Genomic DNA, 27182 nt, shown 5'->3' on the forward strand with positions numbered 1-27182 from the left:
ATGCCTACATGTTCTTTTTTGAGGAAGTAGTCACCAGGGTCCTGTTTCAAGATGATAGCACAAATCCTCGCTCCAACTCGCAAACATACATTCCCAGCCCCCCACCCCCGCCTCCGGTCGTGCTGATTGGCTACTTGAGGACCCCGCGTTCTTGTATTTCAGCTTTTCTATTGGTTTGTGAAACCAGTCAGTCAGATCGGCTCCACCCCCGAGTTATAAAGCAGGCAGCGGCGAAGAGTTTAATAAGTGTTTGTAAGTTTCACAGCTTGGTGCTGTGTCAGTTTCAGCAGGTTCTTTAAGCACTCACGTGGAGACATGGCATCTGAGGAGCTGGCCAAGAAACTCCAGCGCCGGCTGATCCTGGAGACATCGACAGAGGATGCAAACGGTGAAATACTAGAAAATAACAATTATATAGATGTGAGTGTAGACACAGAGGAGAAGCCAGTCACAAGCAATGCAGACGCCGAGCTCTCCGCTAAACTGACCAGGAGACTGGGTATCAATGAAGGGACTACCGAGCCCAAGCAGGCTAAGGTGTTTAACCCCTATACGGAGTTCAAAGAATTCACCAGGAAACAGATCAAAGACATGGAAAAGATGTTCAAACAGTGAGTATAGGTGATCCTGTAAATTTACATTTAATTTCTATATCCACTTCTATTTTCAGATTAGTATGTTTGCTAAATATTCAGTACGTAAAATCAGAGTGCGATTAATCATCGGGAAGGTACTGATTTCTACCCGGGTTGTTCACACGTTTGAGGTTTTTTTAATTGGTGGGGGGCCGTGGTTGTATTTCTAATGGTGGAAGCCGTGGAGATATTCTCAATAATTAAATTGCAGGGTTTTTTAATGCAAAAAGAAAGTACTGTTAACTCCGTCAACTTGAGCTGGCTCCAACGGGAGCCCAGGGCTCCGTCCGTAACGTTTCTGGGATGGGACCGTTCTGCTTTTATAGTGAGCCAAGACTGGGAAACCAAGTCTCCAGTTGTCAGGGTGCCTCCCAGACCTCAAAGAGCAGAGCGTTCAAATTATCCCGCGTCCGGTGAAACTCTGGCACAACACGGCTACTGGGTGGATTCTAATGAACAAGCACCTGTCATTTAATAAATGACCGGGAGTGGGATCTGGAGCATGAAGCGTGTAGACATTTCTCACCTACATAACTGGGTTATCTGGCCGAAGTTTTATTTTACCGGGTGCCTGCTACATTTCCGAGTGATTTAAAAAAAAAAAAAAAAAATCTATTTCTAATGATTAACAAGGTCCTGCCAGTTTTGTACAGTGGTGTTAACGTCGCTTGCTGCAGTGTAAACTTTCTCATGGTTAATGATGCAGATCTGAACTGTGCTCGGGGCCGTGACTGGGACTCGTTTAAACAGGGCGGCGAAGCTCTCTTCATCCCTGGGGCATTCCGATTTCACGGATCCCAAATCGGAGGCGTTAACTGTATGTGTCGGCTCTGTTTTGTGCTGATCCATTGTGGGTAATCTAAAACTTCGATGTATTCAAATTAGTAATGATATATCCTGGTCTCCATAACAGCGGCGTATTCCACAGTGGCGGTTACACTGGGCACAGATCAGCCCTGTCTGACCTCCTGTTTGTCATTGTACATTCAGACTTGGTGTTGGTGCTAATTAAACTTCATGCTAATTCAAATTCTGGACACTTTCAAAATACTGGTGCGCGTATGTTCGAGTGAACACTATTCGAAGTCCTGCAAGACACTTGCGAAAAAGTATTAAAGAAAGACTTGCATTTATATAGCGCCTTTCACGACCACCGGACATCTCAAAACGCTTTACAGCCAATGAAGTACTTTTTGAAGTGGAGTCACTGTTGTAATGTGGGAAATGCGGCAGCCAATTCACGCACAGCAAGCTCCTACAAACCGCAATGTGATAATGACCACAACCTGTTTTTTGTTCTGTTGGTTGAGGGATAAATATCGGCCAGGATAACTCCCCTGCTCTTCTTCGAAATATTGCCATGGGATACGTCCACCTGAGAGAGCAGACGGGCCTCTGTTTAACGTCTCCTCTGAAAGAAGGCACCTCCAACAGTGCAGCACTCCCTCAGCACTGCACTGGAGTGTCAGCCTAGCTTATGTGCTCAAGTCCCTGAAGTGGGACTTGAACCCACAACCTTCTGACTCAGAGGTGAGTGTGCTACCAACTGAGCCACAGCTAACACCAAGGCCAGGGTTATAAAAGTCTGCCTTCAACTAGTTCATTTTTTAAAGAAAAGTCCAGATTATGACATTCAGTCTCGATATAAACATAACGCCCATCTCTGCTGGAATACACATGTCACTGTTTATGTATTCTCTAAATACATTGCTTAGTTGCTGCCTTTGTAGAGGGTCTGATGCATCCGACTGAATTCTTCAGAAATCCTTGTGGCGTTCCTTTGTGAGGGGGGGGGGGTGCTGGGGAGAAGCTCTTCAGCTTGTTTGCTCGAATTTGAAACACTCCAGTAATCTTGTCTCTTTTAATGGAATGGTTGAAATTCCAGTTCTGGAGAGATTCTTTCTTGCTAATTCAGATCCAACTATGCATCCCAGTGGAACAGTTGTACAACTGATAAATAGATCAACTAATGGCAACTTTCTACATTTGGAACATGTACCTGTAGATCACCTGTATTTGTTCTGCACTGAAACATTAGCAGCCTGTTCATTCTGTATGCAGCTAAGGCACTTGGTGTCGCATGTATTCACCACTTGTTGTATTGCTGGGAAGAGGTACGGTTAAATCTATTGCACATCTTCCTGTGATTCTTTATGAACTACATAGGGGATCTGCATTGTCGTTACTTCAATGACAAAAGAGACACTGTATAACTCACTGGTGCTGTCTTATTAACTGCTGGCAGGAATGAAACCTCTCCTACCTGTGGCGGTCTGATTATTCTTTGCACTGAGCGACAACCCCCTCCACCCCAGTGATTTCAATCTTGCTTCTCTCTGCCTCCTACTTGTCTGAATTTGCTAATTTCTTGTCCTCCATAAATCTCCCCCTTTACCCACCCCTCACCCACGTTCGACCTTGCCATCTCCCATGGCCCCAACCACTGACAAAGCCATCTTGCCCTTGTATCCCCCACCATCCACATCCCACTTCCTTTGTCCCTGGGAAAAATGATATCTCAAGTCTCTTACAATTTCACTTTTTTTAAATACCAACTCTCTAGCCTTTGGCCCACCATTCAGAACAATACTTCTGCCGCCATTGATTTGCTCAACCAATCCTTCATCTCCACCTTTGATACTCTTGTTGTTGACAGCAAATATAACCCTGGCTTCTCTTCTGCACTACCAACTGTCATCTTAAACCATCTCCCCTCCAACAAGTAGGAGGAGCTCATGGATCTCTATCACTAAAGGTTGAGACCTTCCATTCAGGTCTCTGTCTGTTTCTCTCCTATTTCCACTTATGTCCATAAGATCCACCCACTGTTCCCTTGACCCTTTTCCCACCAAGTTGACCACCCCTGCTAACTGACCATTGTAAATGGTTCCGCTTCCTTGGGTAGTTTCAACTGTTCCCCTTCCTTGGGTAGCTTCAACCCCTGAGTCCTTGCAAATTACTGCCCTATCTCTAGCCTCTCTTTTTCCTTCAGTTTTTAAGTGTTGTTGCCTCTCAAATCCATGACTTTTTTGCAACTCTTGTTTGAATCTCTACAATCAGGTTCTGACCCTGCCATGGAACTGAAACTGCTCTAACCAAAGTGTCTCTCAACATTTTCTGACTGTGATTGGGATGCATTATCCATCATTGACCTCTCTGCAGCCTTCAACATGGTTGACCACACCATCCCCCTCCAACAACTTTCTGCCATTGTCCAGCTCATTGGGACTGCCTTGCTTCGTTCCACTCTTACTAATCCAATTGTATCCAGAACATCTCCAGCAATGGCTTCTCTTCCTGCACCGTTCTTCGAGTCTCGATGATCTATCCCTGCCCCCGCCTCATCCTCATCTATATACTGCCCCTTTGCGACATCATCTGCAGACATGGGGTTAGCTTCCACATGTATGCTGATGAGACTCTCCACCACCTCTGACCCCTCAACTACCTCTGTTGTCAGACTGCATGTCTGATATCCAATGGTAATATGAGCTACAATTTTCTTCAGTTCAACATTAATTTTAGGAACTGGTACTGTGAATGGTGAACTAAATGAATAGCTTTGATGCGATTGCAGTTTTGAAAGTTGTCGCTTGATAGTTGTGAAATTTATCTTGCCTTTAATTTAACTAGGCTGTCTTTCAACAAAATGTCTTTTTACATCATAAAATCTCTTTTTTTTTTTTCAATCTCAAGCAGGTACTGATGTCTATGTACCATATGGTTGTAGGCTTCAACATGCTGCATAGATTTGCTGAATTATAAGTTTGTTACCTGTTACCAGCTCTACCTCACTAGCTCTTTTCTCAACCCCTCCACAGTCTTTAATTTGTCAGACTGCCTGTCCGACATACAGTTCTGGATGAGCAAAAATGTTCTCCAATTAAATATTGGGAAGACTGAAGCCATTGTTTTCGGTCCCTGCCGCAAACTCTGTTCCCTAGCCAGTGACTCCATCCCTCTCCCTAAATCTCTGAGGCTGAACCACACTGTTCACAACCTTGGTGTCCTATTTGACCCTGAAATGAGCTTCCGGCCACAAATCCACAGCATAACAAAGACCGTCTATTTCCACCTCCATATCATCGCATGTCTTCACCCTTGCCTCAGCTCATCTGCTGCTGAAACCCTCATCCATGCCTTTGTTACCTCTAGACTTGACTATTCCAATGCATTCCTGGCTGGCCTCCCACATTCCACCCTACGTAAACTTAAGGTCATCCAAAACTCAGCTGCCCGTGTCCTAACTCGCACCAAGTCCCGTTCACCCTTCTCCCCTGTGCTCGCTGACCTACATTGACTCCCAGTTAAGCAATGCCTCGATTTCAAAATTCTCATCCTTGTTTTCAAATCCCTCCATGGCCTTGCCCCTTCCTATTTCTGTAATCTCCTTCAGCCCCACATCCCCCAAGATATCTGAACTCCTCTAATTCTGCCCTCTTGAGCATCCCTGTTTATAATCGCTCAACCTTTGGTGGCCGTGCCTTCTGTTGCCTAGGCCCTAAGCTCTGGAATTCCCTGACCTAAACCTTTCCGCCTTGCTACCCCTCTTCCCTCCTTTTTAAGATGCTCCTTAAACCCTACCCCTCTGACCAAGCTTTTGGTCACCTGCCCCAATTTATCCTTGTGGCTTGGTGTCAAATGTTTTGTCTTGCAGTACTCCTGTGCAACGCCTTGGGACGTTTTACTACGTTAAAGGTGCTATATAAATACAAGTTGTTGTTGAATTAGGGAACTGAAGATGTGTAGCTCCACAACAAAACTTAATGCTGCTTATTATGGAGCAATGGGCATTCATAGGTTCATAAACTGCAAACACTAATTAGCAGGGGTTTTTTTTCCCCAAGTAATTGACATTCTTCAGATTTTTGGCAGCTTTCCTATTGGAGGAAACATAGTTACTGCTGAGATTTTCTTTCAAGGAAAACTCCAGCTCCCAACTTGTACTTAGCACATGAAACACACCTCCTGTATCTAGTTCCAAACACTCTTTCTTGTAAACATTCCATCTACACAAGAAAACCAGTGAATTGTTTCTATTTAAGTGAGGAGCCTTTGTCTTCACATCACAATGTCTTCGCATTACAATGTCCTCGCATCACAATGTCCTTCTGCTTGAAATGCAAATGGTAACCTATAAATGTTACACAAAGCTCTTCAGTTTTGAAACAAGTTGCATTTACTTCTCATTCACTCACTAATCTTCTGCACGCACAGCTCCCAGACTTTATGTAATTTCAGCCATGGACATCATGACCAGATGACTAAGTAGCATGTTGATCCTTTACTGTGTAGATTACTTAACTAATGAATTATTAAGGTTTGGGTTGTTTTAAGAGACTGGAACCTTGTGCTGTACAAAACTTATCACGATCAAAACCATGTTACTGCAGAAAAAATCTATTTAAGCCTGTTTTCAATTATTTGCATAATGTTAATTTTCTGATTGCTGCTTATTTGTTTATTTCATCAGGCTTTTGATGATTGGATCAGATGACAAATTACAGTTCCCATTGATGTGGTGGACTGTACAATTTTTGAAAACAAGCACTTTTTAATTCTGAATTAAATTACTCGCCTGCTTTTGTTTTATTTTTCTAACGTGCTGTACAACCATAATGTGTAAAATAGTAGATTGTAATGTGTTGACCTTCTAGCCTAATAGAACTTTAATTGTACAAAGCTCCAGCCCATGTCATTTTTGTCTACACTTGGTATTCAGCAGCATCATGTCAGCCCTCAACAAACTCATTACTATGAGTTCACACTGCCATTTGTAAACCACATGTGCAAATGGAAAATCTATTGAAAACATACTGCACCCAGAACTGGAATGTTCTGCATTATTGAGATGCGTTATTGTTTAGAATATGGTCGGTTTCACTGGGTCTGACCTAGAAATGTTTTTGGTAAATTGATGTGTTGGCCTTGTGCTCAAGCCATGTGGAGGGAATGGTGTTGGATGGGAGAGATGCTCCTTTTGCTGTTCAATTTCCACAGCCTCCAATTATTTATAAACGCTCCCTTATTGCATTGCTTGTATTTTGAAAGTTGCGGTATGATGCTCTGACTGTGGTAGGTTCAGTTTATTAAAAATACGCCCACAGATGGTGATCTGACTGGTTGGTTTGTTTGCTAGCTAATTTAGTTAAGAAAATTGTTGGTGCAATGATTTGATGGTTTGGTACCTTTTTTAAAAAAAAAAAGTAAAAGTTGGTTTGCAATAAATATTCCAATTTAAATTGCTAATTTCACTATCCTGTATATAAACTGGTATTGCCTACAGGGTGTTAACATGCCTTCCCTTACCATGGCAACAAAATTAAACTTGAAGTGCATTCGCACTACAAATTTAGTGCTGGTGCAAAGTGTTTTTGACTTCTTACCAATGCTAAACTTGTGGCTTGTAAACCCAGTATCAATGCTTGAACTGACTCCTGTAGTGTAACTACATCCTCCAAGAGGTTTGGCTTCAGTGTCCAGTTGGGCTCTGACTTTAGATTCAGGCTGCACTTAATACATCTGTGTAAAGTGAAGCAGGTTCACACCCATACTAAAGCTGTAGTATAAATGCATCTTTTAGAATTGTGAAGCCGTATTACTGAAATATGGCAGTTTTCTTTTCTGCCCACTTTAAACAGTCCCTAACACTTCTAGGTTTATTTTTCAACTACACAATGTTGAAATTATGAAACTGTTGGTGCCAACTTTAATCTCTGAACAAGCAATAGGTAATGTAGATGCAAAATTAGAGGAAGTGATGTCCTAATTAGCAGATGATCCTAAAATAGGAGGCACAGTAAATAATTGAGGACCAAAGGAAGCTGGAAGGAGGTATTGATGACATCCTATAACCAGGACCAATGATTTGCAGTGATTGAGTCAAACTCTATTCTGTTTATCTTTAGACCCAATGGTTTATATGAAGTGTAAGTCAAAGTCCACTTTTTTGTAAGGCCACATTTGATGCCCATCTAGAGTAGTGTTGTGCTTTCTGTACTTCATTTTGTTTTCAGCATTAACCACGTAAGGTGTGACTGGAGTCTTCTCATGGCAGCCAGACTAGGCAAGGTGGCAGGTTCCCTGGGTTTTTACATCAATCCAGCAGCTTTCATGCCTTTCACTTTCTCGTTCTGGTGGCAGCCCACAAATCATGATTTATTAGATTCAATATACAACTTGCCATCATGGGATTTGAACTCCTGATCTCTAGGTTGCTGGTCCAGTATCGTAACCAGCACACTACTATACCTTTTCATGGAATTATGGAGTTTGTGTTTTGGAGATTTTTTTCAAATGAAATCACAAGTCAATGGCCTTGCTAATAACCAGTCTAGTTTCAGGCCAAAGCTGTTTATCCAGTTATATTTTATTTTGACTGGCCATTGAATTCAATTTAATTTATATTTATAAAATTTTTTTTTTTTTTTTTTTAGATATGATCTAAATGTTCTGCCGTCTTATTACTAAAGTATTAAATGATGCTTTAAAGTTGTCTTTATTGAAAACAACCATTTAAAGTATATAATCGTTTGGTAATGAGGCTTGCTCTACTGTACATTAAGTCAGGGCAGGGGGAAATTCTGTTCTTGATATCATTGATGACCATGTGTATCTAAAGTGATTGGTTGTGACATCATATTTTCCATCTTGAGAATCAACAAGTCTTGTGCTGCCTATCTTGTGGTCCCAGGATGTTCAGTAGTCCATTGCTTCCTTCAGGATTTTAGTGAAACTGGTAGTTACATTGTATACAACGCAAGGAAGCTATTACTGGGAAAAGGACTAATGTACAGCAAGATCATCGGAAAGGAATGAGAAAAGGCCATTAAAAATACAATTCAAGCTTGGAGGATGGTAGTGTGGGCATCGGAGTTGCCAACATTCTAAGATGGGATGTTCAATGTGTCCTTTTTCTTCTCCTTTCTCACCCTTGTGCCTGAAGTCCATCTGAAAATCTGGTGGATGGCGTAATGTTGGGTCCAAAATTCTGTGATACAACTTCATAACTATTGTATTTCATGGTGAGTTTTGGCTCAGTCATACCAATGAGAGGAGACGTGCTTCTCAGAGGGGTTTAAAATAATTGGAGTTACCCAAGCTATGCTCTCCCATTATGATTGGCTTCAGTGGCTTTTGCAATGCCAAGGTGCAGGTTACTAGTGTGGGCTTTGAGCGAAGTAGGGAAAATGTTTTTCCAAAAAATGCAACTGAGTGGAATCCTCCATTTCAGTAAAACTCTTGAATAAACTCAGATTAGAATTAACTCCGGTTAGCACTGTTCCTTTAAATCCAAGACAATACTTTCCCATTCCCATCCCCCATCAGAAGCATCTGGAAATGGTGGTAGAATAATTCAACCAGGGCAAAGTCAAATTTACCCCAGGGAAAGACTATAATCTAAGATCTGGGCTCTAGCTCTATTTCCAAGTTTATCAATAGTACCTGGAACACAGCCCAATAAATCCTGAAATAGATTTCTGTATCTGAGCTACAATACTGACCAACTTTAATGAGTAAATTGACCAATGCATAAAATCTCTATAGACAGGCAGTTGAATTGTTACCAGTAAAGGAACAAAAAATGACTAATGGGCACTGAAGGCTGTTTTTTAAAAATTTGTCACAACCTGCCCCAGCACCTGGTTCCAAAGTTGGAGCTCACCATAAAAGTAACCTGAGCTTTTTATATCTTCAAATAAAGCTGGCAGAACTGTCCACAAAGAACTCAAGCTATTGGCTCCTACTGTTCTGTCTTCTCTTCCATAACTCTAAAACCAAAAGTTAAACTTTATTACAACCATGCAGTTTATTAAAGTAGTCTCAACTTGTGCAATTTTTCTTCACATTGGGCTGGAATCTATGGCATTCTCTGGCCAGGCCCCTCTGCTCCCTTTCTGCATCTCACCCACTCAACACAGTTAATACATCTTGTAATAACAATAGAAACTACTGGAAAAACTCAGCAGGCCAGGCAACATCCATGGAGAGAGAAACCGAGTTAACTGGGTCGATTTTCAGTGCGCTGTGAGGCGGGTTTTTAGGCGTGCAGGGGGCTAAAATCCCGAATTCAGGGGTCCCGATACCATCCCGCCCAAAACCCGCCAACACGCAAGTTTCATAGGAGGCGGGTACCCGCCCCGCACTGGGACCTGCCAACCTGAGGCGGGAAGGGATTAGTGCCAATTAACTGCCTGTTAACAGGCAGTTTTTAGCCTCATCCCTATTTTGAGGGGTGTCGTGTGGGATTCCCAACGGCTCCAAACCACGGCAGGTTAGAGCAGGCGGGCCGTCGGGTTGAAGGACTTGGAGGGGCTACGATGTCGGTGTTCAGGTGAGTGATGGGTGCATGAGTGCAAAGGTAAGTGTGTTTGTGTCTAAAGTGTGTAAAGAAGTTTAAATTACCTGTACTTACCTTAACAGCCTTTCTTCCTCTAGGTGTCGGAGTCCATCACTCAGCCGACACTGAAAGCAAAATGGCTGCGATCTGTCAAAAGTGACAGCCTTCAGCTTTCCTTGTCGGTGAGAGTTCTAACTGAGTCTGTGTAGAAGGACTCAGGTTAGAAGTCAGACTGTCAGTGTTTGGCAGCTTCAAACAGCTGTGAAACACTGATATTTCATCTGTCAAGACCTCTTGACAGATGAAATTTCAGTCTGTGATGTCACCTGTTGCCGGGTGGCCCTTAATTGGCCTGCTGAGCCCGCTGGGCGGGCTCAACAAGGTCAATCAAGGGAAAATCATGTGGATTGGCCGGACATCGATGTAGGCGGGACTAAAACCCGACAGTTGTAGTCCCGCCTCCTTCCTGACAGCTTAATGAAAATCGACCCCAACGTTTCAGGTCACAGACCCTTCGTCAGAACTGAGAAAAAAGCAGGAAATTAAACAGATTTAAAAAGCAAGTTTGGGGGCTGGGAAATGGAGGGGATGAAAGAACAAAAGGGGAAGGTCTGTGGGAGGTGAAGAGACATTAAGAGATATTCAAGGTGAGACGAGATGGTAATAGGACAAGTAAAGAGACAAAGGATGGCTCTGGATGAAGTGTGAAATGCGCTGGCAGAATGAAGGACAGCTGCCATGTGAGAAAGGAAAAGGCACAAACCAAAAGTGTGGATAAAAAATATATAAAAATATGATGGGGGGCCGAGGTTATGATCTGAAGTTGTTGAACTCCATATTGGCTAAGGCTGTAAAGTGCCTAATCGGAAGATGAGGTGCTGTCGTAATAAATCTTGTACTTGAGTTCCTGCTAATTCACCAAGTTGAACTGCCAGTCACAATTTTCTAATGTAACATTTAAGTGGTTCCAATTCTATAGTTTTCCTTGTATTTTAAAATGGTATTGACAGGAACTTCTGATTAATGGTCTTCATTTAATATTGAGGCAAATTTATAGCCTCTGTTAGAAGTTTCCTTTTGTTAAAATGCCTTTCAAATCCAATTAATTGTCCTAGTGTTTTTTTTCTCTCTCTCCATTCCTGCACCAACACCATCTACTCGCCTTGGATTTACCTAAATGCATTTGTATTTTTTTTTAGTAAAAATGCACAGCAAACCTGGCCATTCCAAGTACAATAGTCTGTGAGCCATTTGATCCACTTCTTTCAAATCACATGAGTCCAGTGACCTGAATTTAGTCCTAATGTGTTACTTCAGCTTAGAATGCATTTTTCTTACTAAAAATAAAAATGGCAGCACATGACCAGAGGCGCATTTGCCTCTTTCCACAAACTGTTTCCTGCTGTTGTGGAACTAATGCAGCTGGAAACTTTTGTCTCTTGCCTGTAGTTTAGGCCTTTGGGATCTGCCGTGGCTTTAATTCTGCAAGTGCCGTTTCATTCTGAGTGCACAAATTGAGCTCCAAGCTCTTTATATTAAAAAAAAAAAAAAAAAAAAATTACAGCTTCTGGGCAGGGTGAAATTGTGACCTAAACTAAATTGAACCAAGATTGGCTGGAATTCTTCACAATACAGTCAGCCAGTATGATCTCATCTAACAGCCATGATTCATTTTATATAGAATATAGAAGCTTGCAAATCATTGATGTTTTTGGTGGACGTTGGTCATGATTAGCTATTGGACCCCCTTGTTAATGTTCTGATAGTGTCTCTTCCATTTGCCACTAATTCTATTTTCCCAGCAGTAGTTCAGTTAAAATTGCATATAGAAACATAGAAGATAGGAGCAGGAGTAGGCCATTCGGCCCCTCGAGCCTGCTCCGCCATTTAATGAGATCAGGGCTGATCATCCAAATTCAGTACCCTGTCCCTGCTTTCTCCCCATATCCCTTTAGCCTTAAATATATCCAACTCTTTCTTGAATATATTTAATGAATTGGCCTCAACTGCCTTCTGTGGTAGAGAATTCCACAGGTTCACCACTCTCTGGGTGAAGTAATTCCTCCTCATCTCAGTCCTAAATGGATTACCCCTTATCCTTAGACTGTGACCCCTGGTTCTGGACTCCCCTGCCATCGGGAACAGCCTTCCTGCATCTAGTTTGTCTAGCCCTGTTAGAATTTTATAAGTTTCAATGAGATCCCCTCTCATTCTTCTAAACTCCAGCGAGTAGAAGCCCAATCTCTCCTCATACGTCATTCCTGCCATCCCAGGTATCGGTCTGGTGAATCTTCGCTGCACTCCCTCCATGGCAAGAACATCCTTCCTCAGATAAGGTGACAAAAACTGCACACAATACTCAGTGTGGTCTCACCAAGGCCCTGTACAACTGCAGCAAGACATCCTTGTTCGTGTACTCGAACCCTCTTGCTATGAAGGCCAACATACCATTTGCCTTCTTAACCGCCTGCTGCACCTGCATGCTTACCTTCAGTGACTGGTGCACAAGGACACCCAGGTCTCATTGCACTTCCCCCTTCTCCCAATCTATTGTCGTTCAGATAATCTGCCTTCCTGTTTTTGCCACCAGAGTGGATAACCTCACATTTATCCACATTATACTGCATCTGCCCAATCGCCCAACCTGTCCAAATCGAGATATATATCTCGACATCTATATCTCATTTATTCCAAGTGCTTTAACTTTACACGCTAATCTCTTTTATGCGGGACCTTATCGAAAGCCTTCTGAAAGTCCAAATACACCACATCCACTGGTTCTCCCTTATCTAGTCTACCAGTTACATCCTCAAAAAATTCCAGTAGATAGTCAAGCACGATTTACCTTTTGTAAATCCATGCCTCTGTTGCTGAATTCTGAAATGAGCATCATTGCTGTTGCCTATCCGAGAGAAGTTCACGGCAGTTTCCATCTTGGTCATTCACTTTCTAGGAAATTGACTGTCCAAATTCCATGCCATCATTTACTTGGGTGTGCTGCTGGAAATCCCTGAATGCAGAGAAGCTGGTGTTTCACATCTGTCTCATTATAGTGCATGAGTCACCAACAGAAGATTTGTATGATGCAGGGTGTAGTCTAACTCTGGCACAACCACATCTGATTGCTCTGCACCAGCAATATTAAGGAGCGGGGGGGGGGTTCTCATTTGGAGTGGTAGATAGACACCTGGCCAAGTATGGCTAGAGTATCCATCTCAGAAATTTTAAAATAAGAGTCTCTGTATTTGATATTTTGTCATTTTAACTAACTGAGGATGTTGTGGCTCACCCATTTGGGAGGAAGCTTGGGTTGGAAAAATGCAACAACAAAAAAAAATCAGCAGTCAACCGCATTGTGCAGGGGCAGAGATTTCACCAACCTGAAGGTCAGGGGGCCAGACTGTCAGGAGGCTGCTGTACTGCTTTGCTAACTGAGCATTCAGCAGTCCCGTGTGTCTCAGCAGTACTCTGCCCCCACCATAATTGCTCTGATCATCTTGGATCACCAACTGATTGCTTTGCACCCCACCTTGACATTTTTGTATATCCCTTACCTCGCCCTTTGATCTGTTTAGCTAAAATCAACTTGAGTTCCTTAAACCCTACCTGTTTGACCAAACCTTTGATCCCCTTGCGTAGCTTGGTGTCAAATTTTGTTTGATAACACTCCTGTGATGCGCCTTGGGATGTTTTAACTACATTAAAGGTGCTATATAAATGGTTGTCATCTATGACAACAATGTGAAGGCTGGACATTTGGTTTAAATGTTGCTCATCTGCTCCCCAGTGCTTGAGATTCTATGAAATAATTGGTTAGCTGAGTCATCAGGTGCAGGGTCTGGAGCTCTTGGTCTGCAACCATACCTGTCAACCTTCTGGAACTATAAGTTATTAATTAGTGTCTTTGTTTGCAACCCATTATATTTTCCATTTCTAAACATTGCAGTTATAGCATTCATATCTGTTGCAAGTTGTTGAACTTGGGTTCTAACTGTATAAATTTCTGCCTGTACAATTTTGGTGTCAAGTCATAAGTAGTAAGAATCACTTTTTTAAAGCGTTGTAATCCACTGCGTTCTCTTGCTAGGGGACCAACATCTGTCATGTGTAACCCACATTAAAATTTTAACCCGAGTTGAAGATTTATGCCCCTGCAATGTTTCACCTTGTCAATTGGGCCAACTTGTAACTGTATAATCGTGTATGACTTGTTGCCTACAGTGGATCTCTTGATGTAAACTTTCCACTCCCTGAATGTTAGCATAATATTGCTGCAGTCTGACCTGAACTCTGCCTACCACATATAGAACAACCATTTATCTTTCAGTGTAACATTTTGTGCTTTTTCTGTGTGGATGAAATCTTTTTATTCTGTGTCAAGTCCCCATGTGACTGAACTAGATTAAGAGTTCAGTTATTAAAACAATCCCATCATTGTCCATTCTCTCTCAGTAAGTAGAAGAGTGTGGTACATTGGTGTTGACTGTCAATGCTATCAATAGCTGTCACAAATGTACTTCTCTCCTGAGGTATTGAGATAATAAGGCACACAGGTATTTTGATCTGGTAAAACTGTTCACTGGGGATAGAGGCTTGTCCTAAATTTCTGTTACTGAAAAGTGCTGCAGTCAAAATATTTTAGATATGATGACCTGGTTGAAAACCAATGCTGTATAATTAATATAGCACTTAACTAGAACAAGTTGTCCTTGACATGTAACAGAGGGTTTATTATCTAATGTTCCTCTTTTTTTACTGTAGTAAATGTTAAGACTAAATACCAGCATTTGAATATAGTCCTTTCATCTCTGACCTGCTTTGGAATGCACCTTTGTGCTAGGTGAAATCGAGCTCTTGCAAGAGGTCAAAGTATTATGGAATAAGTAATATTGTTCCACATGGCCAAGTTCATAATTCAACATTTAATTAATCTTCTAGATTGAAGGTTTAATGTCCTAGCAAAATGCAATTTTTAATTTTAAAAAAAACAAAAAACTTCAGAGCAGATCAAGCCATGATCTCATTTAAATGGCGGAGCAGGCTCGAGGAGCCAAATGGCCGACTCCTGCTCCTATTTCTTATGTTTTTTCTTGCTATTTGGATTATATTTAAAGAGACTCGTTCAAAGTGCTCGTGTTTATTGAGCCATTTCTTAAAGGACTTTTATTGAACCTAAAGTTTCCATACTTTTTTTTTGGCTTGTAATGCATTTCAGGGTGTCTGCAGACCCATCTGCATAGACTGGTAGTCTGTGCTGCAGTCCTCTGGCCTTTTTTACCATGAATGGCAGTAGGGAGAATAAGGTCCATATTCTTCCTAGTACCTTGTTGGATGGGAAATATGGATGAGGTGAACCTTGTGGGAATAGAAGAAGTTTCTCTGTCAAGTTGAGGCTATTTTGTTGTGTTTCTTCCTTTCTCCATCTTTTCATTCCTCTCCTGTAACAACTGAAATGCCTCAAGTAGTCTTGGTTACCTGTGAATGTTCTATTTAGTGTTCAGTTCATGTACTACAAACTCCAATGAGTGACTTCATGGATGCTCTGTGCATCCTCACTCAATAGTGGCCTTAACCTACTTTACCAGTTTTTTTTTTGGAAGAACTAGTTAATGTAGCAGTCTTGCCATTATGGACCTGGCAAACATGGAAAAAAAATGGGGTTGTTTTTGTTAGAACAGTGGAGTTTTAAGGGGTGATCTGATAAAGGTTTGAAAGTCTTGAGGGATGGGACAGAGTAGAAAGAAACTGATCCAGTGATTGTGAGGTTTAGAACAAGAGGACATAGACTAAAGGTAAGATTTAGAACAGCGACCAGGAGAAACTTTTTCACGCAGAGGGATGTGAATCTGTAGAATGCACTCTGATTAAAGCAGAGACCATGTCAACATTAAGAATGAGTTGAATAGGTCATTTAAAAAAAAAAAAAAAAAAAAAAAAATCTAGATCTGGGAACTGAACAAGCACATGGATTAGGACTACTGTGTACATGGATGATAAACACCAACATGGACTAGTTGGGCCAAATGGCCTGTTTCAGTGTTATAATTTCTATGTAGAGGTAGTATGGTGATGTATCATGGGCATTGCTACTGATTTTCGTTAGGACCTGATGTTCAGCATCATACAAGACCCAGTGGAGGGGTTTAAGCAGTGACTTTGTATTCTGTATCACTTCACCACTAATATATTTACAAAAATTGTAGATTATTACATGATGCAAGTTAAATATTGTACCATTGTGTTTGTGACCATAACATTTGGGATCTAATGAATAATCTAATTTTAGAGCAGATTGCCATTGTTTACTCCATAAATCCTCTGACTGTCATTGTAATGCTGCCAGCATGACCCAGTTACCAGTTTCAAGTGACTCAGCTCTTTGTGCTGCAGAGTAGCCAGCTGGGCAGCAGTGGTACAAGACGTTGGTTTTCTGGAATGTTTCCACAGTAGTAAAATTCAATAAAGCCCTGCACAAGTTTGACATTGTATGTTAGTATTACAAGTAGCAGCAAGTTTTTGGCACAGCTGGTTACCCTTGGCTGAATAGTTAAAAGGAAGATTTTTGTTATCTATGTAGTTCAGATATACCCAAATTCATTGATTTATTATAGACCAATGTTGTTCCACTTCCATTAAAACTGGTTTCCCCATAACTTTAGAAGTTTAAAAACTCTTGCTTTCAGTACTTCAGTTGCTATCGAGTATTTTATCTATATAAAAAAAATTAATTGTAATTTGCTGGAAGTACACCATCTGATGAGGCCAGTAACTGAATTCTTTTTGTCACAATTTGTTAATCTTTATGCATTCCTTGTTTGACCCGTGATTTGTAAACGGTACTGACTTCTGCCATCATGGTTTGGTTGGGGTGGCAAACAAAGGAATGGTTATCTAAAAATTGGTACTTGATCATAGGCACACTTCATTCATGATGCTTGCCTTTGGAATCTGATACAAAATTGCAAGTCTGACAAAATCATGATTTTTGAAATGATATGCATACAGCTTATACACAAATCTCTTATTTCAAGATTGTTTTCTCTCTAGTGCCTAAATCATGTTGTAAATGATTTCTTGCTTAATTGGGAGGCTTTGGCTGTGTAGGGATAATCCAATTGCCTACAGCTCAGAAGCTCCATTTCTAATGAGTTGTTAATATAATGTTGCTTTCCTTGGCAAGTTCATTTTGAAGGGGGGGTGGATGGGGAGAGGGTGTGATAAAGGTAATAAAATTGTACAGTGAAGTCTAGGATGGCTTTGTTTCTGTAGAAAGGGTTTGATAAGCTGCCCTACAGTAATCTTGTACACCTCCTAATGGTTGACAACCATGCTTTGTAGGCTCAGGAGCTCAGTAATTAAAAGGCAATTAATATTTCCTTTTATTCCCTCCCCAAAGCTACATTTTATTTCAGGATGAGTTGGAATTAAATTCCAGGTGCTTGGACTGCCTTTTTTACATTTAAAGAAAATGTTTTTCTTCCTTTCCTATGCTATAATCAATCATTTTGTGAATGATGTATATACTTGGCTATAAATTCTACCCTTGAAGTTAATTGTTGCTTTGCTAATTGGATTATTGGAAATTTGGGACCTAATGTAGCCATAACCTCTATTACACATTAGCAATTAAATGCTATGGAAGTTTAAAATAACTTTCCTATGGCTTATTGGATTGCCTGGGTTATGTTACATTAATGGATCTGAATCTGTAAACAATCTTTCTGTCTCCACAACCAGGCCATATCACCATTAATAATAATACTCAGGGATCCAAATTACTAGTATGGCCTGTTATTACTGTGCTTTCCATTATTCTGAAGTTTAATTACAGAAATGGAATTTAAATCTACAGGTTGCTTGTACTGACTCAATAGTAAGGTCTCTGCACTATTTTGCTTTCTCCTATGGGCAACATTTAAGAAGATCAACTTCTTTGTTCAGCTCCAGCTAGTTGGAACAGCATTACATTGCCTGGCCCCTGGCTGGTTGGAACTGTAATAGACTTGCAAGAGATCTCTGCATACAGGCTTGGGCAAAACCTCTGCCCAAGCATTTAATAAAAAAATATATAAATTTTTCAAAAGCAGGTAGACAATCCCTGCTCTCTGTTTAAATTGGTCGTGAGGAAGAAAACTTCCTGCAGTCTACAGATATCTGTGGAGTGAGGTGGGCAGAAAATTGGCAAATGGAATTCAATCCAGAGCAGTGTGAGGTAATGCATTTGGAGAGGTCTAACAAGGCAAGGGAATACACAATAAATGGCAGGGTACTGAAGTGTAGAAAGACAGGACAGGTTGATAAGGTGGTTAAGAAGGCATATTGGATACTTTCCTTTATTAGCCGAGGCATAGAATACAAGAGCAGGGGGTTATGCTTGAACTGTATAATACACTAGTTAGGCCACAGCTAGAGTACTGTGTATAGTTCTGGTCACCACATTACAGGAAAGATGTGATTGCACTAGAGGGTACAGAAGAGATTTACAAGGATGTTGCCAGGAGTGGAGAATTTTAGCTATGAGGATAGATTGGATAGGCTGGGGTTGATTTCTTTGGAATAGAAGAGGCTGAGGAGAGACCAAATTGAGGTGTATAAAATTATGAGGGGCCTAGGTAGTGTATAGGAAGGACCTATTTCCCTTGGCGAGTTCAATAACAATGGGTAGAGGGGAATTGAGAACTTTTTTTCACCCAGAGGGTGGTGGGGGTCTGGAACTCACTGCCTGAAAGGGTGGTAGAAGCAGAAACCCTCATCACATTTAAAAAGTAATTGGATATGCACTTGAAGTGCTGTAACCTACAAGGCTACAGACCAAGGGTTAGAAAGTGGGATTAGGCTGGATAGCTCTTTTTCAGCCAGCATGGACATGATTTGATTGGCCTCCTTTTGTGCCGTAAATTTCTCATTCTCTGAAATTGAGGTTGTAGATTTACTGCCCAGGAGGTCCAACTGAATTTGTAAATCTGTCTTGATCCTGACTTGCACTCTGGTGTGAAACCTTGTGTAGTGTATGTACCTTTTTAAGGGGAGAACTACTTTTTACAGCTCCTGTATACTGTAGTACCGGCAGTGACCACACCTGTATATAAACCCTGAGTAGGGATCTGTATGTTTAGTTTTAGAGTAACCCTCATCCAGTAAATACCTGTTGATTGTTCCCTGCAGTCTCGTGTCTAGTTATTGAAGGACACACAACATCAAAATACACGGATCTAACATTGGCGACGAGGCAGATTCGAACCTACCTGCAACTCTGCATTACCTCCCCAGGGATTCACTCCTGGAGAACAGTGGAAGAAAGTTGAGGCCAGAAGCACGGGCGTCGACCACGAGCAACCACCCAGTCATCCAGCGGAGATTTGAGCATCGCAGGGGAGGCTGTTGAGAGCTGGGCTTGGTTCTCCAGTCACGGTGGTCCAGCGAAACGGGCTGGCAACAGGTACGGCGCAGACCCTTCCCGGACAGCGGCGGCTAGAGCCGACCGACGGCACGGAAAAGGCCGAGCAGCGTTGACTGGAGAAGAGGGAGTAAAACGCGCAGAGCGCAGCCGGTGTTCAAGGGCCGAGCAGCGTCAGCGGAGAAGGGAGAGCGCAGGAAACACCATTTTGAGCCGCAGCCGAGAAGAAGGGAGAGCGCGGGGAAAACGCCATTTTGAGCCGCAAGAAGAAGGGAAAGCGCGGGAAAACGCCATTTTGAGCCAGTCTAGCCACACCCAGGGATGCCGAAGAGTGGCAGTATCACAGCATTCGACAATGAAGTCGAAGATTGGACGACATATGTCGAACGCATAGAAGTGTACTGCAAGGCGAATGAAGTGCCAGATGAGAGGAACGCGCTGGTATTGTTGAATTCCATGAGTGCAAAAACATATATGGCTTACTGTGAAACCTAGTAACCCCAGAGAAGCCAGTGGAAAAGGATTTTGGAAACAGTCAATCCTACAGAACCACTTAAACCCCACACCGCTGCTGATAGCAGAAAGATTTCAGTTTCACAAAAGGCACCAGCATAAAGATGAAAGTAATGCTGAGTATTTAACGGAACTGTGCAAGCTATCGAAACACTGCCAGTTTGGAACGGGACTAGCAGATACTTTAAGGGACAAGTTTGTGTGGGCTTCAAAGTGAAGGAACCCAGAAACGGCTTCTACCAGAAAAGGATCTTACGCTGGACAAGGCTTTCAGCATGGCAGTATCACATGAAGCAGCCGCACGGGGCGCTGCAGAGCTACAATGGAGACCGCAAGAATATGGCACAAATGAAATGTCATACGGAACAGTGAAGTGCTATCGCTGCGGCAGAACAACACACGACCATAATGATTGCTGGTTTAAGGACAAAGTGTGCAGACAGTGTGGAAAAGTAGGACACCTAGCAAGAGTCTGCAGCTCGGGAAAGAAAACCAGCAGCAAGAAATCTCCACAGGAGAAGTACAAGAAGGTACATAAGGTGACGGAGAGTAGTTCAGACGAACAGAAAAGTGATAGACTCCGGAAGCAAGGAGCTGGGTTGTCAAACTACATAAGGTGATCCAAAGGGAGGATCACCAAACTATCTGGGTCACGCTCAAGATAGCTGGAGTCCAAGTGAAAATGGATTTGGACACAGGATCAGCCCTAACAGTCATAAACCGAAGGGACTACAAGCGGCTATTCTCACATATACCCTTGAGAGATACAGAGATTGTCTTGAAGACGTACACGGGGCAAAAAGTCTACCCCAAAGGAAAAATAAGGGTGAACGTTGTATATAACGGTAAGGAAACACCAAAAATGGACCTACATGTATTGCCAGATGGAGGAGGACCATGACTAGGACATGAATGGATCCGGAAGATACAGCTAGATTGGCATTCCATACAAGCACTGACTGTAGATGCCAAAAAGGATGACGACGCCACACCTGGACGACTGTCAAAAATGCTAACTGACGCACAAGAAGTGTTCCAGGAGGGACTTGGAACACTAAAAGGCATAACAGCGATGATCAAAATAGAGGAAAATGCAAGCCCAAAGTTTTTTAAGGCCAGACCGGTACCTTATGCGATCCGCCCAGCCGTCGAAGCAGAGCTGGAAGGTTTGGAACGTTCAGGAGTACTGTCCAAAGTGGACTGGAGCGAGTGGGCCACACCCATCGTTCCTGTAATGAAGAGGTCATTGAGTAATACGCCTGGGGAACCAAAGAAAGTTCGCATCTGTGGGGACTTTAAGGTGACAGTGAACCCAGTCCTTCACACGGTACAATATCCGCTTCCGTGGATTGAAGATATTTTTGCCTCGCTATCTGGAGGGAAACGCTTCACTAAGATTGACCTGGCCCAGGCGTATCTGGAAATGGAGGTAGAAGAAGCCTCGAAACAGTACCTCACGATCAACACTCATAAAGGTCTCTACCAATACAACTGGCTGGTGTTCGGGGTAGCATCAGCTCCGGCTATTTGGCAAAGGGCAATGGATCAAGTCCTGCAAGGGATTCCAGGGTCCCAGTGTTATTTGGATGACATCTTGGTCATGGGCGAAAATGACAGTGCTCACCTTGCCAACCTGGAGCAGGTGCTCACTAGATTGAAGGAATATGGGCTCCGAGCAAATCGCCACAAATGCGAGTTTTTCCAGAAGCAGATCTCGTATTGTGGCCACGCTATTGATGAAGAGGGGTTACATAAGTCCCCTGAAAAGATTGAGGCAGTAGTCAAGGCTCCAGCACCAGAAAATGTGTCACAACTGAGGTCGTTCCTCGGGCTGGTGAACTACTACCATAAGTTCTTGCCGAATTTGTCTACAGTACTACACCCACTGAACACCCTACTGCAAACGGGGGTGCCATGGAAGTGGAATGACTAATGTAAACGAGCTTTCCAGAAGAGCAAAGAATTGATCACATCAAAAGAGGTGTTGGCTCATTTCAACCCAGCACTACCAATTCGGTTGGCGTGTGATGCATCACCCTATGGCATTGGAGCGGTGTTGTCGCACAAGTTCCCGGACGGCTCGGAGGCTGGTAGCCTTTGCATCTCGGTCATTAACCTCAGCCGAGCGTAACTACGCCCAGATTGACCGGGAGGCCCTCAGCCTAGTGTGGGGAGTGAAAAAGTTCAACCACTATCTGCATGGGCAGAAGTTCACCTTGCTGACTCACCACCAACCACTTGTCTCCATCTTTAATCCAAAGAAGGGCGTGCCGGTGATGACGGTCCCTTTTTCTAGGGGCGCACCAATATGAAATCGAGTATAAGGGCACGGAAACGCTGATGGGCTATCACGCCTGCCACTGCCTACTGCGGAGGAAGCACCAGCAGTGGACCCTGTCGAAATATTTTATCCGACTATAATTGAACGCTTGCCAGTAACTAATGCTGATACGGAGAAGGAGACCCGAAATGACCCGACACTATCGGGTATATGACTTGACGGTGAAGGGATGGCCAATACATGGCGACTCACTGTTGCCAGCATTCTCATCCAGAAGAGAACAGCTGTCAGTATGCCAGGGGACCTTGATGTGTGGATCCCGAGTGGTAATTCCACCCAAGTTAAGGGAGAGAGTGCTCAATGAGCTTCACGAAGGCCATCTGGGAGGGGTGAAAATGAAAAGCCTTGCTAGGGCCTATGTGTGGTGGCCAGGGATCGATTGGCAAATTGAGGACCTGACCAAGAGCTGTTCAGGATACCAGAAGGTCCAAAATGCACCAGCACATGCCCCGCTACACCCATGGGAGTGGCCCTCATCTCCATGGCAACGGGTGCATATTGATTTTGCTGGTCCATTCATGGACTCAATGTTTTTAATAGCCGTGGATGCGCACTCAATGGCCTGAGGTGATCAAAATGTCGTCCACCACCACGGAGAAAACTATTGCAGTCCTACGGACCATATTTGCCAGGAACGGCTTGCCAGAGCAGATTTGCTCTGATAACGGACCACAGTTTGTGTCCGAAGAGTTTTGGAGATTCATGAAAAGGAATGGGGTAAGGCATTACACATCCGCCCCGTATCATCCAGCCACAAATGGATTGGCTGAGTGGTTCGTACAAACTTTTAAGAAAGCAGTAAGGGCCATGTGCGATGACGACATTCCACTGCAGCATAAGGTGGACAATTTCCTGTTAGCCTACAGAAATGCGACACATGCAGTCACCAACCAGACCCCGGCCATGGTGTTCTTTAACCGAAGGTTGAGATCTCGTCTGGATTTGCTCAGACCAAATGTACGAAGAGATGTTGAGAATAAGCAATTCCAGCACATCAATGAGAAGCCGACAAGGAGCTTCAATGTAGGGCAACCAGTCTTGGCCCGCGACTACCGAACAGAGAAATGGCAACCAGGAACGATATGCACACGGCAGGGGCCACTAATGTACACAGTGGATGTTGGGGAGAACATTGTGAGACACCATGTCGACCAGATCCTAGAGTCACAGGAACGAGTCAACCCCATGTCTCGCGCACCTGGTGATGAACCCGACATACAAGTAGCATCTACCCCAGAAACACTAGCATCGGAAGCTGATGAACCAACTGACGACAGGGGGCCTCCGCACCAAGAACAAGACACTCAGGAAAGGCACTATCCAGAAAGGATCAGGAAGCCGCCCCAAAGACTGAATTTATAAATGGACTATTTTCAGTTAATGTGCATGTTAAAAGTGTTAATTGTTAAATGAATGTTATGGTACTGTCAATCTAAAAGGGGAGGAATTGTAGTGTATGTACCTTTAAGGGAGAACTACTTTTTACAGCTCCTGTATACTGTCGTACCGGCAGTGACCACACCTGTATATAAACCCTGAGTAGGGATCTGTACGCTTAGTTTTAGAGTAACCCTCATCCAGTAAATACCTGTTGATTGTTCCCTGCAGTCTCGTGTCTAGTTATTGAAGGACACACAACATCAAAATACACGGATCTAACACCTTGCTTCTCCTCCACCTCCCCAAGAGTCTCTACTTCACTAAGATCTAGCCTTGATGCCAGATTTAGTGCCAGCACTACAACGCCAAACTCTTAGTACTGGTGCTAAGGTGCTGTGTAAATGTATCTTGAAATTATGTAGTGCATCCCATAAAAATAGGGTCCAAACTGTATAAAGGCACCCACTGTGTACTAATTGTTCCTCGTGTGAGTGTTTAACTAATACCTATAACTAATGCCATGCCCTATTTGGTAACTCACTTATATTTGAGGAAGGGAATTTTCAAAAATGGTTTTAAAATATAACACTTTTTAATTTTAAAAAAATGCACCGTTGCTGGTTCCACACAGAATAACGACTAATCCTCTTGCATTGCACAAATGCTGAAAGTGAGAGTTGGTGAAACAAATAGATATAAAACCTAAATGTTGTGATATCATTCATGATTTATGATTGCCAATTTTTGATTGTCGACTACCATAACTCATACAATATGATGCATCATAAACTTGTAATCAATGGATAGTTGAATCATCAGATCCAGATCATCTTCAGTCCTTTAAAGTTTTCCAGTAAGAGAGAACTTGCATTTATATAGTATTGTAACCTAGGCAATCACAGTAGCCAATTTGCACACCAAGGTCCCATAAACAGTAATCTGATTATGTTTTAGCGGTTTTAAATGTTAACCAGGACATCTGGAGAACTCCCCTGTTTTTCAAACTGTGCCATAGGACCACTTGCATCCACTTCCAAGCTGTTTAACATCTCCTCTCATCCAAAAAAAAAAGCACCTCCGTATTTCACAGAAGTACCAGCCTAGATTATGTGCGCCAGTCTTGTGAATGGGACTTGAACCCATGAACTTCTGACTCTGAGGCAAGAGTATTGCCACTGAGCCAAGGCTGCCCCTAAATACCTCTGCACATTGACCTCAAAATAATCTTGGATATTTGATGTAGTACAGCAAATGGATATCTTATGTTATCCTTTATTAGTCAATACTCTGGATAATATTTGACAGTATTTTAACACTGTCCATGTCAACCATACAACCACTTTTTTACATTTCTGATTTCCTTCCCTAGTACTAGAAGAATGTTTCAATATGCTAGGTTTAATTTTCTGTTCTAAATAGGAATTGTGGGCATTGGTTGTCAAAGAATGGGTAAGATACCACAGGATTGGAAGAAAACAAATGTAATGCTTGTATTTAAAAAGGTGGGGGCCAATTCAAGTCTATTTGACTTGCCTCCATGGTAGACAAACTAATATTCTAGCTAGAGGAGTATAACCTAATGAGAAATGGTTAACCTCATTTAGAAACTGAAGTTCAAACATGACAAAATATTTGCGCTCTGAGCTTCTGACTACAATGTTCCACAAGTGTAAGCTGAAAGTTGTGGGAATCCAGGGTAGCATTTGGGTAGGAATGTAAGGCTAGGAAGCAGAGTATGAGAGGTGTACTGTCAGGCTGGGACGGTAAGTTCTGCGAGGATTATTGCTTTTATTTCCTTATTTACATAAATGACTTTGGTAATGTAGTTAGTAGAATCTAAGAACACCATTAAGGATTTGCAGCAGGAGTCCACTCATTTGCACTAGTGAGCATACAGATGGCACGTTAAGTTTAATACTGAAATTTTTTGTTCACTGGGTAAAATGTGTAACATAAGTAAAGGGCACTCATTTAATCACATCTTGGTGCTTCTCGTAAGTGAATTATGGTGGCGCGGGGAGGAAGAAGATTACAAAATGGAACAGAATTAGCACAAGGAAACTGGACGCCATACAAGGTTTATTTATTTAAAAAAAAAGCTTGCGCGCTTACGCACACGCACTTACGCACACACACTTAAAGTTAACCAAGGTGATGAGGCTGCACAATGCACTGATTAGATTGCACTTGAAGCATTGTGCACTTCTGGTAGCCAGAATATGTCAGCATTGGAGAAGACGCAGTCAACAGCAAGGAAAGTGAGCAATGAGTTACATCTCTATAGCCTAGCGACTGCTGAAGGGGATCTTGTTGAAGTGTATATAGAATATTAAATGGGTTGCTTAAGATAAATCAAGAATTTTGTAAAACGTGTAAAGATCAATCTGAGCCAGACAAGGTAGATAGTGGAACAGAGGTTCTAAGTACAAACTAGTGAAAAGTAAAATTAAATTGATCAAAGGATCAATCATAAGTTCCTGGAATAATCTGTTAGGCAAGATAGTTTGAGATGTAAAGTTTAGGGGACATTAAAAATACAGTTGGGTTCCAGGCTGGGAGAGTTGGGATATTAGAAGGATGGTTATGGTTGGCCAAATGTTTTGACCCTTGCTAAGAACATAAGAAATAAGAGCAGGAGTAGGCCATACGGCCCCTTGAGCCTACTCTGCCATTCAATAAGATCATGGCTGATCATCAACCTCAACTCCACTTTCCCGTCCGATCTTCAGATCCCTTGATTCCTCGAGTTCATAAATATATATCGGCCTAAGATGAGTGCTGACTGTTTTCTGTCTATCTGTAATCTCTGGAATTGTTCACTGTACTTGACTGCCTACAGTAGAGAAGCTTTTATCTACTGTTTAATATGGGGTGTGGGGTGCTACATGAAGATATAAATCTGTCCATGTTTCAGACCAGAAGTTTTAGTTCGAATCCAAAATGACTTCTAATTAGTGTTCAACGTTAGGGGAGGGGTGAAATGAAGTTGGGTCATTGCTTGTGTTCTGCTTGATGAAGCATGGCATATTTTGGCAGTTGCACTTATTTGGAGTTCCTGTGCATGTTTGTGAATAGTTAACCCATTATTATGGTTGCACCTAAAGATATTGTGGGGATTATTGCATGTAGAATGTGCAACTTGCTAATTCATAAACCGTGCCATTAAACTTGTGTAAAAGGTTTGAACCAGAAGACTCGCTTGACTATTACTGTTCCCAACAGACCTAACCAGCATATAAATTATTGCCTTGCCTTTAGAGGGCCCAAATATAGGTTACATATGCTTGTGCACAAGTCTAATTCTGGAGTGTAGAAAATGCTTTAATGGAATTAACAGAACTCTTAACACTTTCAGGTTCTTGTGTAATGTGCATTACTTTGCTTCAATTTGCCATATTTATAAAACCTACCTTGATACTTCAGTGACGTAGGAGTACTGCATTGACCGCTCTCTAAGGAGACTGTTTCCTCCCCTCCCTCCAGGCAAATGGTGAGCTATGCAATCTCTATCCATACCGGTGCCTATTGGCTACTAATCCAGAACCAAATTGTCCTGCAGCCCACTATTTTTTGGGA

General features: G+C 42.4%; 1 protein-coding gene across 3 annotated transcripts in view; it reads left to right on the forward strand.

Annotated features, from left to right (window-relative positions):
- The first annotated feature begins 225 nt into the window (after positions 1-225).
- efhd1 (EF-hand domain family, member D1) overlaps positions 226-27182 on the forward strand; it is a 146116-nt gene continuing 119159 nt past the window's right edge. For all 3 annotated transcript variants that reach the window (XM_085990561.1, XM_085990563.1, XM_085990562.1), the window contains exon 1: positions 226-611. In XM_085990561.1, coding sequence (XP_085846687.1) covers positions 316-611 — 296 coding nt within the window. In that variant the 5' untranslated portion in view covers positions 226-315. The remainder of the gene's footprint in view (positions 612-27182) is intronic.

The sequence above is a fragment of the Somniosus microcephalus genome, chromosome 6, assembly GCF_052327205.1.
Source record: "Somniosus microcephalus isolate GS21.2 chromosome 6, FLI_Smic_1.0, whole genome shotgun sequence".
In the NCBI taxonomy this organism is placed as follows: domain Eukaryota; kingdom Metazoa; phylum Chordata; class Chondrichthyes; order Squaliformes; family Somniosidae; genus Somniosus; species Somniosus microcephalus.